This window comes from Scleropages formosus, chromosome 25, assembly GCF_900964775.1.
Source record: "Scleropages formosus chromosome 25, fSclFor1.1, whole genome shotgun sequence".
Lineage (NCBI taxonomy): Eukaryota > Metazoa > Chordata > Actinopteri > Osteoglossiformes > Osteoglossidae > Scleropages > Scleropages formosus.
The window spans coordinates 18,613,517-18,633,078 of NC_041830.1; the positions used below are offsets into that span (position 1 = coordinate 18,613,517).

At 52.8% G+C, this 19,562-nt stretch overlaps 3 protein-coding genes across 3 annotated transcripts; 2 read left to right on the forward strand and 1 right to left on the reverse strand.

Moving 5' to 3' along the window:
- The first annotated feature begins 10,249 nt into the window (after window positions 1-10,249).
- LOC114909499 (presenilins-associated rhomboid-like protein, mitochondrial) lies at window positions 10,250-13,246 on the forward strand. Its single transcript, XM_029249336.1, has 10 exons — window positions 10,250-10,401; window positions 10,799-10,976; window positions 11,050-11,190; window positions 11,640-11,688; window positions 11,761-11,856; window positions 11,939-12,088; window positions 12,220-12,290; window positions 12,503-12,604; window positions 12,697-12,794; window positions 12,885-13,246. Exons 1-10 carry the CDS (start codon window positions 10,331-10,333, stop codon window positions 13,066-13,068), a joined length of 1,140 nt encoding a protein of 379 aa, XP_029105169.1. The 5' UTR covers window positions 10,250-10,330; the 3' UTR covers window positions 13,069-13,246.
- A 233-nt stretch (window positions 13,247-13,479) lies between these two features.
- Window positions 13,480-16,006, reverse strand: LOC108926823 (interleukin-20 receptor subunit beta-like). The gene is made up of 7 exons (XM_018739783.1): window positions 15,836-16,006; window positions 15,212-15,335; window positions 14,935-15,125; window positions 14,716-14,840; window positions 14,488-14,635; window positions 14,216-14,367; window positions 13,480-14,114 (listed from the first exon to the last, which is right to left on the reverse strand). The coding sequence occupies exons 1-7, from the start codon at window positions 15,993-15,995 to the stop codon at window positions 13,908-13,910; spliced, it is 1,107 nt and encodes a 368-aa protein (XP_018595299.1). The 5' UTR covers window positions 15,996-16,006; the 3' UTR covers window positions 13,480-13,907.
- Window positions 16,007-17,897: 1,891 nt separating this feature from the next.
- On the forward strand, window positions 17,898-19,479 carry LOC114909473 (claudin-10-like). The gene is made up of 4 exons (XM_029249000.1): window positions 17,898-18,153; window positions 18,862-19,026; window positions 19,109-19,190; window positions 19,311-19,479. The coding sequence occupies exons 1-4, from the start codon at window positions 17,937-17,939 to the stop codon at window positions 19,477-19,479; spliced, it is 633 nt and encodes a 210-aa protein (XP_029104833.1). The 5' UTR covers window positions 17,898-17,936.
- The last annotated feature ends 83 nt before the right edge of the window (window positions 19,480-19,562 follow it).

A 19,562-nucleotide genomic window follows, 5' to 3' on the forward strand; every position in this document is an offset into this window, starting at 1 on the left:
TGCCGGAACGTGTGCTGGAGGAGCGTATGTCCTGTCGAGGAAAAACCTTTACCTTCGGAGTTTGTTGAGCCAAAAGCATATTCCTACTGAATAAAGCAGCAGCTCTCATGTTAAAGCTAGAAGGAGAAGAGAAAACTGTTCAGCCGAGTCCCATTTCGGTTTCAAAAGCTCCGTTGAGCACACATGGCAAGTTTATGGAAAACTCATACAATTTCGCTGCAGAATAATAGTAACCCTAGTAACGGTCGGTCATGTTAACAAAAATGACCTGAACAGAAATAAGTGACCCAGAGAGAGAGAAAGCGGAAGAGAAAGAAGGAGAGAAAGCCAAGCAAGGACACCGCGACCCCCAGCAATGCTGTCAGGAGCCACATGATTTATGGGTCCATGCGGAGACTCATCCAACCCACTCTCATGCTGGGAGACCGGTTTGACAGACTCAATCGCAAGTGCTGTGTCCAGTCAGGGAAAGACGAAGGTGTGGTCGGGGCCGAGCGAGGGTCAGGCAATCTGCAAACGTTGTTCGGAGAGTAACACAAAGCTGTGGTCGGCTGAGCAACGTCGCAGGTCGAAGAGCCGGGGATCATCCGAGACAAGGAACAGGGACACGGAGGGAAGAGGCAAGAAGGAGACAGGAGCGGAGAGGAGAGGAGAGGAGAGGAGAGGAGAGGAACGGGGAGGAGAGAACGAAGAGCAACCAAGGGAGGCAGGTCGTGGAGCAAGTTGCGTCTTCCTAACGGTGCGGTTCCACAATCAGGTGTCTCCAGGTTGCTGCTTTTATACCCGTCCTCCTGAATCTCCCGCAGGTGCGATTGTTGGGCACGCAGACGGGGGCATCACACCCACCGCTAATTCCTGTCATCTCCAGCTGCATTGCTGACCCACAGGGCACCGTAAATAAAATAAAAGAAAACAAAATAAAATAAAATAAAATAAAATAAAAGAGTGAACATAGAATGCCCCAGTAAGTTAGAAAGCAGAGCAATTCCAGTAAAAACACTGGAGAGAACACTTACGTTCGCAGTTCAAAAGTTGCCAAAAAAGAACTTGCGGAGTGTGGGTGGCCGGAGCGGAAGATCTTGCCCAAATGTAAACATGTTCGCCAGGCTGGAAAAGCAGAAGCGCAACACATGTTACCCGCTGCTGGAACCTCGGACAACCTGCCCTGAATTCACGTCGTCTCCATAGCACATCACCAGACAAATCGTGGTAGAATCTCTGGCAGGAGATTCTGTGTTTCTTCATCTTCTTCGGTTTTTCTGGTCATTTCCAGAATGGAATCCGATGGGGCGTTTGGCTCCGCTGGACAGCCAGGCCATGCGCAGGCGAATTCTGTCTCAGCCGGAGGAAAATGAGCAAGCAGACGCACCCAGGATGGCATCTGATTTTACAGAAACGGTCCGTGTGGCTTATTCCCGTCGCCATGCTCACGTAAGGCCACATCTTCTTGATCGTCGTCTTGTTTTCCGGCTCGTCCACTTTACCCGAGCAGAGCTCATCTTTCCGCTCCAGGGCAGCGGCCGATCCGGCGGGAGGTTCGTCCGAGTCCTCGGCAGCAGAAATCCCGCGCTCAGCCCCGTTGCGCCGCTTTTCAGTCGTTTCCAGCTCAGGTTTGGCTTCGGATTCAGCTTGGCATCTGTTTCTGTAGCCGCAAAGGAAGACAAACGCTTCTTTCATGTGGCCCTGGCAGCATCCAGCTTTGTGACCTGGGCTTCTGGACAACTCGTTTGGTCGTGAGACATGACTTTCACTTTTCATCTGACTTTCAGATCAGGCTTCTTCTCCGTCTGTTAGTCCAAGACTGTCTGTCCTCCGTGGTACGAGTTCTTTGGCTGGTGACACCTGTCTGTTCATGATGTGAAACGCGTCAGTTCTGTCTTCTTAGAATCAGAGAAACAGCCCGGGAAAGAAATGGGATCACATTTTTAGAGCGGAACCAGAATTTCTGCGCCACATTCACAAGGTGTGCTGCTGTTTTCACGATCGCTTCATCCCACCATGGCTTCACTCTTCGTGAGTGTTAGAAAACATCGGTGACAAATAGGAAAAAAACAGAAACAAATCTCATTTGATGTGCGCGATACTGTAACGCTGAACGTGACACTGCGTCGCTCAGTTAAGCGCGAATAAGAGCGTCACTAATATTGTATTCTCTTGTGTCCAACTTTATTCCGCTATTTGCAGAAACGAGCCCACGACCTTATTGGTTCTTCTTACTGTATTTTGGGATATGTATCGCCACCTAGCGTCCTTCTATTGGAAATTCTACTTCCTCTCACTCTGCTGCTGGTGCATTTCTTTACATCTATTAATGAATACATGTCTGAACGTATCTCACACCGGGACACGCCTCCGTTGCTCCCGTAAAGACGATCCTGGCGTGTAAAACAGCTTGAAAAGTTCCCAAGAGTCCCATTACAATATTCCATAGCTAGTTAGTTAGTTTAGGTAACGTGACTTTGGCAGACTGGTGACTAGCTATGACTTTCCCGTGTTACTCGGCAGCGGTGCACCACCACATACATAGAAAACAGATATTACAGAGAAAGAAAAATGAATAATAATAAATATTACTTTATCGGTTCTTTGCGTTGTTTTAAAGATTAAAGGCACAATCACTTTTCCCAAATAGGCTACAGTAAAGTGGTAAACACTGAAATGTGGGGTTGTGTGAAATGTGCCCCCCCTCACGCCGGCTCATTTAAAAAATCCTGGAATCGCCCCTGTCTCACACGTCTCTCCAAAGCAACTTCCACGGTCAATCTACTTCCAGCTCTTTCCCCAGTGATACAGCTGGGCAACTTTACTGGAGCAATTTAGGGTAAGTATGGGCAGGGGCTGTGGGGGGAGCTGGTAGCATCATGTCGGGGCTACTGCTGCTGCCACTGCCCTTGGTCCCAAAGATCGCAGGTTCAAGCTTCACCTCCAGCGGTAGTAGCCTTGAGCAAGAAACTTACCCTAAAGTGCTCCAATAAAAGTACCCAGCTGTTAGAGCAGGTAAATAAGTGTAAGTACCTCAACACTGTACATCACTTCGTACAAAGTGTCAGCTAAATGGTGGCATTTGAACCTGTGGTCTTTAGGCCCAAAGGCAGCAGCTCCCACCTGTAGACAAGCAGCTGCCTCCGACCAGCACAAAGCATCTAAGAGAGCAGAAGGAGCAGCGTGAGGCGACACGGCCGCTGGGGATCGGAAGAGAAGCGTGCCAGTCACACCTGAATCACACTTTTCACCTTGATTGTACCCTGCCAACAGGAACCTGGCAACTAATTTTACACAGGTGTAATAAGAGGAAGAAGATGCCGGTCGCTGTGGCACTGAAGGACACAGGTGAGACCAGGTGAGTACAACACCTCTCGGAGGAGAAAAGGGGCTGGAGCACCGCCCAGTGACCTCACTTCCTGTGCACAGTGACTGGGCGTGACATCAGTGCGCAGAACGCCCCCCCCCACCCCCCGTGTCCACATTCTGCCATTAGCAGCATAATGAATAATTCAAGGGCGGCTGTGAGGAGGGAGTCTCAGGCCTTGAGCCGGACACGGGCAGCGGTACGCTGTGCTCCAAACCAGTGCGCCGACACGAACTAGTCCTGCGCTCCAGCGACCACCTGCCAACCAGAAGCCACAGAGAAGGCCCACAGTCAGAACCCAGAGAAGACACAGACCAGCAGGACGAGCAGGACCATGCAGGCAGCGCTGCATCTGCAGAAAAATAATGTGACATATATTCGCGAAATGTTCATCTCTCCTCACGTCATGTCACCTCAGCTCACACACGACTGCTAACGACACACACTGAAAGGCTGCTGTTTGTTAATAATGCTTGGTGTAAATGTATCGGTGATTATTACAAGGGAAAAAACCATCCACCTTCTCTCCACGGCTGCTCTTCGTACGAATATGGAAGGGAGCCGTGAGCACGTGTACACTGCCTCTTCCCAATAGGTGGCAGTAAAGAGCGCACAAACGCAATAGAAGCGTGAGTCCGCATCGATCCAACTCACTGTCACAGTGTTCACAGCTCCTGTCTGCTGTTCCTGAGCGCTGCTCATCACGAACCACATGAGGAGCGTTGGGATTAAGCAGGAATTTATTTAATTTTAATTTCAATAAAGCTCAAAGTTAATAATATTAAAACAGAACGATATATGTTTGCTGAGCCACAGCATCACGTTGAGCCGCAAAGCAGGAAAAGCATGGCACGTGGCTCTACAGCACACTCACCTGTTTAACTTACCAAGTCTTACTGTGTTTTACAGTCTGTTACAGTGTTTACACTGTATTTTACTCACAAACCATAACTCTCATTAACTCTCAGTAACCAAAGGAAGAGCAAACCCCGTACAGTACATGGTTGCCACCTCAACACTGATTAATTAGTGACAGCATGATGCTTGTGGAGATGATGAGCACTGTGAGCTGAAGCACACTGAGGAGAAGCCAGAGAGCAGGTACCACGTCGAGGTGCACTGTACAGGTGCTCTTCAGGTGTGTCGTACAGGTGCAATGTATGGCAACAGCGTACGGTTGTAGTGTGCAGGCACAGCACACCGGTACACATTAGTACACCGATTCAGTGTATACAGTGTACAGGTGTAGTGCGGAGCTCCGGCGGACAGGTAGGGCACAGGTGCGATGTGAAGGTGTAGTGTGAAGGTGCGCTGTGGAAGTGGAGTGTGAAGGTGTAGTGTGAAGTTGAAGTGCGAAGGTGTGGTGTGAAGGTGCGGTGTGAAAGTGGAGTGTGAAGGTGGAGTGAAGGTGCAGCGCGAAGTTGGAGTGCGGACTGTGAAGGTGCGGTGTGAAGGTGAGGTGGGCGCGCGCTGCTGTATCATGCAGTCCGCTGAAACTGCTCTCCAAGTGAAGCGCTAGAGCTCCACTTCAGGACCCTTTGGTGCAGTGCTGGACCTGCGCTGTGAAGGATCCGAGGACCTGAGGACCCGATCGAGTACCGCAGTCGGTCCGCATCGCTGGACTCCCAGCGCTCCTCCGCCGGTGCGCGACCGCTGCTCCCCCGCCCCCCCGGTACCCCCCGGTACCCCCCGGTATCCCCAGCCCAGGTGCCCCGGAGAGGAGCTCCTTACCGCCGCCTTTGCCCTCCATCTGCCCGGTGCAGCGCTGCGGAGCGGAGAATGAGAAAGTCCGACTGTCGGGAATCGGAAAGCGAGGAAACGGATCAAAATCGGCCGAGAGAGAGGGAGATTGAGAGAGAAAAGAAAGAGAGAGAGAGAGAGAGAGAGAGAGAGAGAGAGAAAGAGAGAGAGAGAGAGAGAGACGAACTGCGCTGGAGCGGCGGGACGGGAGCGCGCGCGCGTGTTTGACAGAAAGAGAGAGAGAGAGAGAGGTAGTTTTGCACAGAGTTGTGTGAAAGGGGCAGGAGGGACTGATGGGAAATAAATAGAAACAGGAGTGTGTGTGTGTGTGATGGGGTGGGGGGTGCTCAGTGGTACTCAGGCAACAAGACCGGCATAAAGCACTCCATACACACATCCCAGCCGTCCATCAGCAGCAACTCTTGTCCACTGCAGGGTCACAGTGGTGCAGAGCCTATCCTGGAAACATACGGTGTGAGGCAGAGTACAACCTGGACAGGACACCAGTCCATCACAGAGTAACTGTATACACACACACACACACACACACATATATCAGTACATCTAAAAGACCTTGTCTTTGGATTGCGGGAGGAAACCCCTACAGACACGGGGAGAACATGCAAACTCCATAAACACTGAATGGGATTCAAGCCCACAGCCTAGGATACGACTCAGTTCTGCAGAGTGTCTCCCTGGTCTTGCTGTGTGCGTCATGCAGTGAGACCAGTTCACCCCAAACTGTTGTGGTAAACGCAGTAAAGGCAGTGGATTACCGACTGGCCTGTGATGGAACAGTGATCACCTCAACAGTGTCTTTTCACACAGGGCTTGCAGTCCTCACTGTTAATAAATAAATAAATAAATACATACATACATACTGTCCATAGAGAGATAGATAGATAGATAGATAGATAATAGGGGTCCTATCTTGGTCACCTATTGATCAGGCTGCAAAGAATCCCTTTGTCAGCACAGGAGGGCAGTGCTCATGTTTCCTCGGCGCTAAAAACAGAACTGCTGGCTGCAGTGAAACAAGCTGCTGCTCGGCGCGCTTACAGTGCCACAGCAGGAGCGGCGTCCACGCGGCTCGTCCTCCACTTCTGAGTCCACCGCGCTCCCCGCACAGCGCCAGTTCATTCTGCACCTACACAGAAACTACAAAAGCATGATAGATGAGAAATGTGCTGTGTCACTGCACACACTGCTGGACTCAGAAGAGAGAACAGTGAGACCATCCTTTCATACTTTGATGTACCCTGAGCAGCACTTTCTGCCATCGCTTCACATAATGTCTTCGGAAATGAGAACACAATAATTCAGAAGTTCTGAGTGGTGGGCCTCGTCCAGTTAGGGTGCAGTGATTGTGCACTGATTGTGCAGTGTTGGTGCAGTGAGGTGCAGTGAGGGCACAGTGATGGTGCAGTGGGGACACGGTGATGGTGCAATGAGGGCACACTGAGGACATAGTGATGGCGCAATGAGGGCACAGTGATGGTGCAGTGAGGTGCAGTGGGGACACAGTGATGGCGCAATGAGGGCACACTGAGGACGTAGTGATGGCGCAATGAGGGCACAGTGATGGTGCAGTGAGGTGCAGTTAGGACACAGTGGTAGTGCAGTGGAGACACAGTGATGGCACAATGAGGGCACACTGAGGACATAGTGATGGCGCAATGAGGGCACAGTGATGGTGCAGTGAGGTGCAGTGGGGACACAGTGATGCCGCAATGAGGGCACACTGAGGACATAGTGATGGTGCAATGAGGGCACAGTGAGGTGCAGTGTGGACACAGTGGTAGTGCAGTAGGGACACAGCGATGGCAGAATGAGGGCACAGTGATGGTGCAGTGAGGACACTGGTGGTGCAGTGATGGCGCAATGAGGGCACAGTGATGGTGCAGTGAGGTGCAGTGAGGACACAGTGGTGGTGCAGTGGGGGCACACTGAGGACAGAGATGGTGCAGTGATGGTGCAGTGAGGGTGCCAGGAACGATCTGGCTGCCGTGCCGATCTCACGTCACACTGAACTCATATCTGAGGGTGGGCGAGCACTGCCGGCGTGTTCAGTGTGACCATAGTAAACATACCGGAGGGAAAACCTCAGTATGGCATACACAGGGGCCACTGCGCAGAGCTGCAGGCACTGCTGGTAGCTCACAGCACATAGGCTGTGGGTTGGAACTCAGCTCAGTCTGTCACTCTGTGGGGTCTGTATGTTCGAGCTGTGTGGGTTTGATACCAGACACCTGCTCTGCGGGAGCACAGGAACACAGAAACCCTTTCGGGATTCGGGAGGAAAAGTCAAACTACGGAAGATATTTTGACCTCGGCGCAACGGGACAAAGTGAGGGACGCTGGAGAGAAGGCGGTTTGTTTAGCGTAGCCAGGAATAAAACACAAATCAATGTGTTACTCAATGCTGCTGACATTGTGTAATATGAGAGTAACAATATGCAGCAAGTCAGCAATAAAGACAAGGAAAAGAGGCAGCTGGCTACTCCTCGTCCACAGCAGCGCATACACACGCAAAGGAAGGTTGGAAAGAGGGCCTCGCTGTGAACAAACACAACCAGAGCACCAGGGCATGAAGTCCGGAACAATATTTAATTGTCGAGATCAAGCAGAACATTTTAATTTCCTCTTAACAGTGAGAGGCACGAGGGAGGAGGAATAGGATGTCTCCCATGATTTTGTGGCATGACAAAACTTCTGTGACATCTAGACACGAGTCCAGTGCAACAACTCTCCATGTCACCTTCACACCACCTGAGTGCATGTTAATTTCCAGTGTGACATATCAGTTACATCTGGCTGAAAATGAGTGTAATCTGGGTAACTGTCCTCTTCCACACACTGTGCATTACAGCTGTGCCATGTATGATGCATCCAGTAACACTGGACCCGTAGAATCCCTCCGTCCGTCCGTCCATTCATTCTCAAACTTGGAGGTCCTGAAGAGGACTATGGTGGCAACAGACCGACACAGGACAGACCACACCCTGCAAGTCTTATCCAGGACAGCCAGACCCACGTAACGTGCCTTGGCAGATGTCCCATCACCTGCCCGGTATCCTTGGAAGAGTGAAGAGTTGGTCACTGTTGCACAGCCAGAACGAAAGGCACATTGTTTCTCCCAAACCTGAGGATCGACAATCATGGGTAGCTTCGTCTCCAGGATCCTGGTATAGAATTCCTAGCCAAGACAGTCCAAAAATGTCCAGTAATTCAGTATTTCTGGGCAAATCTCAGCTACCCCAGCAATCAGACCATGAGAAGTTATCTGACAGCCACATTAATTTAGCCCGAGAAGTGAAGCCCGATCGTTCACAATTCTGTGGCACTACCTATCGGTTTCAAGAACTCCTCAGTGTGCTCCCTCCACCTCCCAGTGAAGGCCACAGTTGAGGTGAGAACAGCTTTAGAGGCATTAGGCTTCGTCCTCCAGCTACCTCTCCCAGAATCTCTTAAAGAACATCCAGAAATTTCTTCCCACAGTCTCTCCAAACTTCTCCAACATATGGACTTTTGCTTCTGCTATTGCAACTCTGAATCGTCCTCAGTAGCAACTCCTCCAAAGAGTCTAGAAGGAAATACAGTTAAGAAGTTGCAATCCTAATTGCAGCCAATCATTCCCAGCATGCCATCTTTGTTAACTTGACAGCTTTTTAACTATAGGTGCCCACCAATGGCTTCTTGATCTCATACCATGACAGGTACCAACCACCGTTTATCTGCTGCAGCCTCATGGTGTCAGTCTTCAACAGGGGCCGTGCAGACTTCCATCAGAAGTCTTCCATCAGTAGAACCTCAGCATTTACTTTGGCCTTTTACAACCGCACATGTGCAATAATTAGAGCAGGACCCCCAAGTTCCCACATGCTCCGAATGCTGCCTCGCTTCGTCCTTCCACCAATTGCAGGGCTCTTGCACCTATGGAGGGTGTCCTTCTGCAGAGGTCTCAACTATTTCCAGCAGATCAATGAGGGAGCCTGAAAGTAGACACCGCCGCAGGGCATGATGGGAGCGATCAGTGCTGAGCTCAAGGTCACAGTGCTCAGTCTCACGCAGAGACTGGCAGAGAGCGTTTAGAGTCCAACAGCATGTCCCCCAGCCTGTCCATAGCCACAGCACTCCTTTCACCACCGCCCTTCACAGGCCTGTGCTCCAGCTCACAGATGACGTTCTTCCCAGCATGCAGTTCTGCTGCAGCTGAAACTGGCCCGTCTGTCCCCCTTGACGTGTCCAACACGACCCTCTCCAAAGGTCCAGCAGCTTCTGGTGACAGTGGCCACCAGCAGCACACAGTAGTGGACAATGTGGGACTATAGGGTAAATGATGATTGTGATGATGACCAAAGTCTCTGCCATGTGATAGTAATGCTGTATATAATAATACACACATACACACACACACACTTTTTGAACCGCTTGTCCCATACGAGGTCGCGGGGAACCGGAGCCTACCCGGCAACACAGTGCGTAAGGCCGGAGGGGGAGGGGACGCACCCAGGACGGGACGCCAGTCTGCCGCAAGGCACCCCAAGCGGGACTCGAACCCCAGACCCAGCAGAGAGGAGGACCCGGTCTAACACACACACACACACACACACACACACACACACACACACACTAATGAGTGCGATGTGTACACTGTGACGTGTACAGTGCGATGTATACATTGTGCTACTGCACTCCTCCGCCGCTAGAGGGCTCCACATACACACAGGCAACCGCACACAGCTGACGGTTTGTGACTTGGAAGCAAAATACAGAGGAATGTTTCTTATCTTGATTAAACGGATAATTGGAGCACACAGTACAAGAACGTTAACACAGAAGTAATGTTCGTCGCTTTGAACAAAAGCGTCTGCTAAATGTATAAATGTGAATGTAACTAGAAGGGAGCACACAACTAATTAAATAAATAAAAACAGGACAAACTACAACAAGCCACTCCAAAAGGTTGTGTATGTTGTATCTTGAAGGAGATTTATTTAACTTTATTTGTAATAAAGTATTTGTGAACAGCAGCCAAACTTTATCTCATGAACGCTGCTGACAAAGTTTTTCTAATACGTACAGTAGTAATAAAAGACTAACGCGAACGCCAAGGGAGTGCTGCGTAACCCGGAAGTAAAACTCGGAGAGAAGCGCTGTGGAACCCGGAAGTAAAACTCGGAGAGGAGCGCTGCGGAATCCGAAAGGGAGCGCCAGGTGTGGACACTTGGCTCACAGAAAATGGCGTGGAGAGGCTGTTTTCTGGGCCGGAGCAGAGGAGGGGCGGTGTTTTGTTCCGTCACGAGAAACGGGTGAGGAATCATGGCGCCGTCATCATTGCCGGGGTGACTAGACTAGTAGTGTCAGTCAGTGAGTGGGTCAGAGAGAGTGAGTGAGCCGCGTGAGCGAGTGAAAACGGGGGACCGGAGTGGGACGCTCAGGCTCACACACACTGCGGCTTGTTGAGTGACCGCTGGTTTCAGCGTCTAACGGTGAAGAGGAGGAATTTGACCTGCACGGAGCGCCACCACGCGGCAGGTTGACAGAGCCGCGAGCGAGGGAGGTGCTCCGCACACCCCGTACGTCAGGGTCACGTGGGCTGGGGGTCGGAATCTGGGTTTCAACCAGGCTGTGCCATGGAGGCGGTTGTACCCTGTTGTAGCACGTCGTCGTACCACGCTTCTTTGAGCACGTGTTGGGCTCCCGCAGGTGGACGCTGTTCTCCCAGCCCAGGTGCACTTTCCGCAAGGCGCCCAAGAAGGCGGAACTCCGCAAGGGAGATGGGGCCGAGGGGGACCTCGCTGGACCCCAGCTGGAGGCCGTCACCCACGAGGCAAACCCCGCCTCCTTCGGCCGGCTGCTCAGGCCCCTCGTCTTCACCGTGGGGGTAAGTGCTCCGGAGCGGGAGGCGGGCGCGGGTGCAAGAGCGGCGGGCAGCAGAGACACTGACTCCATGTCAGTTTACAGGCGGCTCCTTCGGCGCGGCCGCCATCTGGCAGTATGAGTCCCTGAAGGCGCGCGTCCAGACCTACTTCGACGAGCTGCGAGCCGATTGGCTGGAGAAGCTCCGCCCGCAGAAGCAGGGGGATGTGCGGAAGCAGGTGGCATGTCTTGTGTGTTATCTCATTGTAGCCGGGAAGCTGTTTGTTTACGTTTCCGTACATCTGTTAACTTGCGCGACACTTGTCTACAGGGCAATGTAAGCGTTAAGCCGCTTACACCAATTTACCCTTTAATACAGCAGATTTATCAGTTCAGGCTAAGTATCTTGATCAAGGGTACTGCGGAGGTGAGATTCGAACCCAGGAACTAAGACTGTGCGGCAACAGCTCTGATCGCTGTGCTTCCTGCTTTATTCACAAGTGAAAGGGCAACTGCTTATTATCAAAAGTAGGAACGCGCACACACACACTGCTGTCATGTGGGCCCCGAGGCGGAAAACTGAGGCAAAAAGGTGTAAAGCGTGTTGTTTGGTGCAGGAGGTCAAAGGTCCTGCTTTCACAGGCTGAGGACTTGCCTCCAACCATGGGTGCTTGTTGCTCTGTTTCAGGTCAACCAGTGGTGGAATGGCCTGAGCGAGGGCCAGCGCACGGTCACAGGTGAGTGGTCGACTCGACAGTCCGGGGACGTAGCGCCCCAAGGCCGGTCGCTGACACATTGCTTTCTTTCAGGGATCATCGCCGCAAATGCGCTCGTGTTCTGCTGCTGGCGGCTTCCTTCGCTCCAGCGCTCCATGGTGAAATACTTTACCTCGAACCCAGCCTCAAGTGAGTGCCTTCAGGCTTCCGCCCGTACTCCCCCAGGGTGGTTGGTGGCGTCTCCTGCTGACCGCTGCTTCTTGTCCCCCAGAGGCACTCTGCTCCCCCATGCTGCTCTCCACCTTCAGCCACTTCTCGCTTCTGCACATGGCAGCCAACATGTACGTGTTGTGGAGCTTCTCCTCCAGCATCGTGTCCCTCCTTGGGCGCGAGCAGTTTGTGGCCATGTACCTGTCAGCAGGTAACCAGCTGCTGTGCATTCAGGTCACCGCAAGCCCAACTCGGTTACTGTCTGTCTCGATGTGTGTCTGTGCGTGTGCACGGGGAACGTGCGGTGTGTGTAACTGTTCTCCTACATGTGTTGCCTGCTAGGCGTGATCTCCACATTTGTCAGCTACGTCTGCAAGACTGCTACGGGGCGCCTCGGCCCGTCTCTTGGAGCTGTGAGTTTGCTTACACATGCACACACTCAACGCTCAAACTGAACCAACATGATGAAATACAGCAGCACTCACAGGAGGAGGAGGAACTTTGTGGTGCTCCTCTCATACTCGCAAGCTGATAGGCTCCTTAACCGTATGTCATTTTCATCAGGGAGGAGTAAATATGTGCTTGAGTTCACATGTCTGCTGATGTCACTTCCTGTCATCCACAGTCCGGGGCCATCATGGCTGTACTGGCGGCCGTATGCACCAAAATGCCTGAAGCAAAGCTCGCCATTATCTTGCTACCAATGTTCACCTTCACCGCGGGCAGCGTGAGTGGAAGAGCTTTTACCCATGTGTGTGTTTGTGTGTGAGTGAGAAAGACAGATGACCTTCTGTATTATGATCATGCTCCTCCCTCCAGGCACTGAAAGCCATTGTTGCCATGGATACCGCTGGCCTCGTATTGGGGTGGAGGTTCTTTGACCATGCCGCTCACCTCGGAGGAGCTCTGTTTGGAATGTGAGTGTCTGCTACTGAAAGTCCGGGTGTGTGGGTGGGTGTGTGCGCATGCTGCTGCACTCCGTGCCTCACTTCCTGTTTTCCTTTCAGCTGGTACATCCTGTATGGCCATGAACTCATCTGGAAGAACCGGGAGCCACTGGTCAAGATCTGGCACAACATGCGCACAAAGGGTCCCGGAGGGGGGCGATGGCTCGCTCTAGAGGACGTGGCAAGGGTGTGTGTGTATGTGTGTACGGTCTCTCCAATGGATGAGCTCAGACTCCATCTCTAGGGCTGGGCTTATGGACTTGACTGCAGGAGCGTCAGTGCTGAACTCGAGCACAGTGGTCTTGACCAGAGTGGCGTGCTCCTCACCGGAGCCCCTAGTGCTGTAACAGGGCCGAGTACTGTGTGTGTAAGCCTGGTGCAAGGAGGGTGTGCTTGTGTGTGTTGCTTTGTGTGTGTGTGTGTGTGTGTGTGTGTGTGTGTGTGTGGTATAAATGGACAGTGCAAAGGTTGTACAGCTCCGGCACAGATGCAGTGACACAGCAACTCCACACACAGCACTGCAATAAAGATACCTTCACTGAGGCTGTAGCAGTGCCTTTTTGTTGTTGTTGGTGTGTGTGTGTGTGTGTGTGTGTGTGTTTTTTTTACAAACCCCACACACAAAGTAACATCTACATTTATTAATGTAGCGGACACTTCAATCTAGAGTGACGTACAACGCAGTAAATAAAAGTGCATTTCACCGATGGACAGACATATAGGTACAGACTGTGTGTGATGTCACAGTTTAAACATGCCAACATTACAGGGGCAGCAACTTCTAGAGGTGTGTGTGTGATGCTAACAGGCAGGGGTCTGATAACATGCACACACAATAACATCAAGAGTAGTAAAGGCACATCCAAAATCTACTGCGACACTGCACATGTACCCTTTGTATGTGCGTGTGTGTGTGCGCATGTCAGCGTAGCACCTTGCACTATGTCCACTAGGGGGCATGACGATGGCTCACTGCATGGCACCACTGTGGGCCCCGGCAGCACAACTCTCTGCTCTCCTCCAGCAGGACTCTGACGATGAGCAGTCAGGAGGGGGCTCAGGCTCCAGTACTCCACTGACCCATCATCCTTCAGTGAGAATAGCTCCTCCTCCACCACTCAGCAGAGGTGCGCAGCATTCAGCTGAACACCGGCAGCACTCTGTACCTGTTTTGCCAGGTGAGCTGTGTGTGTGCAGCTGGGCGGGCCATAGCAGGAGGACGGCATTGTGCGTTTCGCACTGCTGTGGGTGGACCACGAGGCGGAGGACCACATGGTGCTGGATACAATCCTGTAGAGGCAGAGAGCAGAACGGGTTTCTTATGCATGCCTGCAAATGTGTGTGCGCGTACGTGCATGCGCGTGTGTGTGCACGCTTGCGCCTCCACTGACCAGGGCAGCAGGGAGGGGCTCCTGTGGGTAGCAGCTGTGAACCAGAGAGCGACCAACTCGGCTCACACACCACAGCAGTCCTCCGAGGAGGGCCATGGTCACCAAGGTGGCCACACACACTATAGAGGCTTCCAGCCCGGGGAACTGAGAGTCTGGGAACACACAGCAATGGTGACACCGACAGTATAACACGGTAAATATTGCACATGAGGCACAGTGTCAGAACACACAGTAATGCGCGGTAAACCACGGCGAGGCACAGCGGCACGCACCGGCAATGGAAAAGCAGTGTGTGTCTGAGGAGGCGCTCCTGTTGCTGCCAGGCAGCTGTATTTGGGCACGCAGACAGTAGGTAGCGCCCTCCTGCAGCTGGGACAGGAGGAACGGCCGCTCTTCCACCGAGACCCACACTGTGGAGGCCTGCAGAGCAGGAACATGGAGGGCTCACCTGTCACCTGTGGGCTCCCTGGCATATATCTTCGGGGGGCGGGGGCACTTACCCGCAGCTCGTCACCTCTCTGCCAGTGTGTGAGGAACAGGTGGAGCGCTGGCGGCAGGTCAGGGAAGTGAACCTGAGCAGAGGAGCCCGTCGTGTGGATGCTGAGTGCTGGGGGGGCCAGTCTCGCTGTCAGGGACAAGTGGGACACACTTAACCTGTGCAGCTCTGAGCAGTGACATACTGGGCAGCAAGTATGCGTGTGTGCGTGCGAGCATCTCACTCTGCTTCCTGTTGAAAGGCATGGCGGGACGTGCCCACCGGGACACAGCGCCGCCGCACTCAGCTCGCACGCGCAGCTCGTAGTCGGAGTCCGAGGCGAGGTGGTCGCTCAGGTCGCACACGCATGCGCCGATGCGCTGACATGCCTGCACCTCCTCCCAGCTCCCGTTGAGGATTCGCAGCTCGAACTCCCTGCCGCACAACGGCCTTTCACACTTCCCTCTTCACGCAGTACCCAGCACTCACCGTGCAAAGCACTCGGCGCCCCTTGAACTCACCCTTGGAACTGTACCGAGTAGCTCACAGTAGCACAGGAGACCTCTGGGGGGCGCCACGTGAGGCGGTGCTTCATGTTCACTGAGTCGACAGAGACGTCCGATGGGGGGTGCAGGAGCCCAGCACCTGTGATGGACAGGAGAGCATCAGAGCAGCAGCGTCCGTGGCTCACGTAGGGGGGAACCGCATCCACTCGACTTCGGCTGTCAAGTACTCTTCGTGCTCATAGGAAACTAAAAGAAGTCCCGTGCACAGCGTTTCCTGCCTCTTGCCCTGTGTTTGCAGGATAGGCTCTGCAGCACAGTGACCCTGCGTAGGATGGCCTTTTAACCACAAACCTTTTCTTGATCATAGCTGTATCGGAGCGTAACGTCTGCGTGAGCGCAGGGATGTCAGCCCTGAGAGCCTTTTACCGGCCGTAGCGATGACGAACAAATCGAGTTCCGAGCAGCCTGTCGGTAAGATAATTACGTGGCAAACTGGGTCCTTTTTAAACAAAGGCTGCTGGGCTGCACAAGGAGCGAGTGTGAGAGCAGCGGAACCACACGTACGTTTTCACAAAACTGCACCACTCTCGGTGGAGCTACGCTGCCGATGGCGCGCGAGTAAGACGAGCTGCGGCTCACCGGTCGCTGGAGTCGCATGTGACGCGGAGCAGAGAACCTGTAGCAGCAAGAAACGGGACCACCCGTTTGGCATCACCCTCGGCTCCATGTCCTGTCCCGTCCCGTCCCGTCCCGTCCCCCCATCCGCTCCTTCTTCTCCTGTGGCTGGGCCCCGGCTCATCGTGCCGCCGGTGTTGTGCGGGTAAAGGTGCTGCACCCCGAGCTATGTCACCGGGACTGTCGGTCCTGTTCAGCAGGAATCCTCCTCCTCCTCGTGGCCCGATTCACCTTCCTCTGAGCACTGGCTCCCGTCGCAACACTTTCAAGTGTCCACAATGCAGACAAAGAGGAGAAGGCCGAGGAACTCCGAAAAATAAACTAATGTAAAAAGAGCATAACGGTACCGTGCGATGATGAAAAGTCTTTTTAAAAAGCACAATCCCAGCAAAAGCCACATTACAGCTGCCAGACAAGTCTTTACAGAAATAAAACTTCCAAGAGCTCAAGTCGAGCGCACCTCTCTGCAATTGCCCTCCGAGCCAATAGGGGGCGGTAAGAGCGGCCGTGTAGGACCGCCATATTTCAGCTTGGGTCCGGAGTTCTCCGCTCGGTAATCGGCGATAGGATGAGGGGCGTTGCGCATCTTTACAGGATGACTCACCAACGGTCGGAAATGAATAGGAACTTGTAGAAACAATGGATTTTCACTTGTTGTCGTTTCACTGCTAGTTTCCGCAGTAACCCAAGCGGAGGATTCCATGTCAGGGTGAATGAGATAAGTCAACTTGGCATTTAGCGGCAATGTTATAAATAACTGTGAATTGACTTAAAAATCTTTTTTTTTTCAAATCTAAAATGCCTGGGGAGGGGGGAGCCAGTGGCACTTGGATCCCCAGAGGAATTTTTTTATACCCTTCCCTTACGGTTTGAAGATTTTTTCCTTTCTTCCGTGGCCAGTTGGCTTTTTATACTTTTAATTCTTTCACTGGTCTTTCACACTTACACTGAAACTGTGTGTGTCTGTGTGTGTGGGGGTGACTATGGACACACACCGAGTCTCTCTTCCTGCTTGTTACACTCAATATTGGTTCTGTGCCTCACCGTGTGTCATTCGAAACTCCGAGAAGAGACTTTGTTCCTTTTCACTGGCAAACATTAACAGGGCCATAAAGTGGTAATAAATCCATAAAGTTTTCTAGTGAGAGATGAAAGAAAATGTCATATAAAATAATGTGTGACTGTTATACAAAGAGGAATTCATCTGTGCGTAAGGACCATGGACACTGAGACACTACACTTGTACCACAACCGCAGGTGCTGCTGCTGGCCTTCACCTTGAGGGTCATCCAATTCTTGAGGGTCACCTGCCCTGCCTGGTATCGGTGACTTTACCACGGTATCGATGACTTCGCCGCTCAAACCCTCTGTCACACTCTACCCGAGACACCTGATCCTTCACTCACATCCCTGATTCATCCGGGTACCACCATGGCAACGGCCTCAGGGAACCAGGGTAATTTGCGCCATAAAACCGTTGTCACCGTTCAGGAGTCATGTGGCACACAGCCCTGCCAATCATTAACTGGTGGCCAGTGGTTCCCCACAACCCCCTCCAGGCAGGATGTGGTCGGGACCCATAATACGGCCGGACCAGTGAACGGGGTCGTCTCCATCGCCGGCCACCGTTTGCACCGATGGCTGATTTACCACGTTGACCTCTCAAACACCTGCTGGTGTGTGTCCCCCAGACCTGGCCTCAGCCTGACAGTGAACACACCCCGTTCACACACCTACAATGAGATGCTGAGCGAAGGTTTGTGCCAAACCTCGCTATAAACAAATAAACAAACGCACAAACAGGGCATCCTGCCATCGAAACCAAGAAGAAGGGACGCGCGTGTGCTGACCAGTCAGGACAAGATGAGCCCAATAGAAACGGGCAAGCGGCGGAGGCCCGTCCCTGAGCCGCCATGGCGTTGGCGCCCCTATCAGGCAGGGTGTGGCCGTGACGAGTTTACAGCCCCTAAGCAAAGGGTAAAGTTCCCCTGGGGCGGCGTGCATTAGGACAGTCGGCACAGCGCCACGCTCGTCTGCACTCTGTACGAAGGCCCACTCGGTGACCATGTCCACCGCCGTCGAGGTGACCGGCTTCGTGCTGTGTGTGGCCGCCTGGTTGCTCAGCGGCATGGCGCTTGCCAACGACTACTGGAAGGTGTCTTCGTTCTCGGGCAGTGTGATCACGTCGGCGCGGCAGTACGAGAACCTCTGGCACTCCTGCGCAGAGAGCAGCACCGGCATCACCAATTGCCGCGACTTCGAATCCATGCTCTCGCTGTCGGGTAAGAGGCGCCCTCCAAATACTACGTTTCTTACGCTGCGACTCCTCGACTTACAAACATCGTTGGGACCGGAAGCCTGTTGGTAATGTGATTTGTTTGTAACTCTAAAGCGCTTTGAGGCAACAATTCGCAATGAATAAAAGCTTAACAGTGGAGGTGTGCCTTCATTTATTTAGAGATTAGGTTCTGTCAAAAGTCTTAGATGAAGCTATATTATTGTAAGAAAAATAAATCACTTAATTTTTATTGGCTTCCAGCTACATTAAACATAGATTAAAATGGCCGAAAGTGAAAATCTCCACAAGCTGCCGTTCAGCGCTGACTGTTGACCGATTCCTCAACAGCGCGGCAGTGAGTTGAATGAAGGCGACCCCACACTCCTGTTCTGTTTGGGTGCCCTTTACTGCCACCTATTGGCTCTGAGGGTAAACGCAGGTCACTTCTGCTGCACAACAGATAGGAAGAGGAAGAGAAGAGGAAGAAAGTGCAGTTACAAATAAATCCGTAATTCATAAATGATTTGTGTGTTATAAAACTCGCAACATGAGGAACCAGTGCATTGACTTTCAGAAAGTATTTCATTGTTACAACAGGGCAATGAGCATAAGAACCTGCTGTGCTGCCACTACGTGCTCTACCTGCCCTGCGGTTGTGCTGACTACTCTAACTGCCCCACTGTTTGCGCTAACCGTCCTGCTGTGCGATCAGCCTACATGCAGGCGTGTCGTGCGCTCATGATCATCTCCATGATCCTCGGCCTCATCGGAGTCATCGCCTCCATCATGGGCCTGAAATGCACCAAGATCAGCTCAAGTGCCGATGACACCAAGGCCAAGATGGCCACGACCAGCGGCGCCATCTACATCTTGTCGGGTGAGTGGCGCTTGCGGTGTCGTGGTGAAACACAGTAAGGTAGCACAGCTCAGCCAGAGACGGCCTCTCATTGTGCCCGCAGGCCTGTGTGTGCTGACGGCCGTGAGCTGGTACGCCTCCCGCGTCGTGCAGGACTTCAACAACCCGTTCTACTTCGACCTCAAGTGAGCGACACGGGACGCGCGCACGTACACGTACACGTACACGTACACACACACACACACACACACACACACACACACACACACACACAGCTTCCCGCTCACGGCTCGGCCCGTCCACAGGTACGAGTTCGGTGCCGGACTCTACATGGGCTGGGGAGCCGCGGGCCTCTCCATGGTGGGAGGAGCCTTCCTCTGCTGCTCCTTCAGAAGGACGATGAAGGGATCGGCGAACGGTGTGAGCGCCCGCCCCCCCCGCAGGCCGCGGATGACCACGGTGACCGGTTACTGATGGCCTGTACCCCGTTTCTCCCGCAGGGGATACTATGACAAGAGGAGCCAAGGCCAAGTGTACAGAGCAGCGGCCGCGTCCGA

What these genes read in the sequence shown, in the direction of transcription:
- LOC114909499 (XM_029249336.1), top strand. Translation starts at nt 10,331, where the DNA reads ATGGCGTGGAGAGGCTGTTTTCTGGGCCGGAGCAGAGGAGGGGCGGTG. An exon ending in AGGGGGATGTGCGGAAGCAG is followed by an intron (nt 11,191 to 11,639) that starts GTGGCATGTCTT and finishes GCTCTGTTTCAG; the next exon opens with GTCAACCAGTGGTGGAATGG. An exon ending in GGCCATGTACCTGTCAGCAG is followed by an intron (nt 12,089 to 12,219) that starts GTAACCAGCTGC and finishes GTTGCCTGCTAG; the next exon opens with GCGTGATCTCCACATTTGTC.
- LOC114909473 (XM_029249000.1), top strand. Translation starts at nt 17,937, where the DNA reads ATGTCCACCGCCGTCGAGGTGACCGGCTTCGTGCTGTGTGTGGCCGCC. An exon ending in ATCCATGCTCTCGCTGTCGG is followed by an intron (nt 18,154 to 18,861) that starts GTAAGAGGCGCC and finishes CTGTGCGATCAG; the next exon opens with CCTACATGCAGGCGTGTCGT. An exon ending in CCGTTCTACTTCGACCTCAA is followed by an intron (nt 19,191 to 19,310) that starts GTGAGCGACACG and finishes GCCCGTCCACAG; the next exon opens with GTACGAGTTCGGTGCCGGAC.
- LOC108926823 (XM_018739783.1), bottom strand. Translation starts at nt 15,995, where the DNA reads ATGAGCCGGGGCCCAGCCACAGGAGAAGAAGGAGCGGATGGGGGGACG. An exon ending in ACATGCGACTCCAGCGACCG is followed by an intron (nt 15,336 to 15,835) that starts GTGAGCCGCAGC and finishes TGTCCATCACAG; the next exon opens with GTGCTGGGCTCCTGCACCCC. An exon ending in TACTCGGTACAGTTCCAAGG is followed by an intron (nt 15,126 to 15,211) that starts GTGAGTTCAAGG and finishes GTTGTGCGGCAG; the next exon opens with GGAGTTCGAGCTGCGAATCC.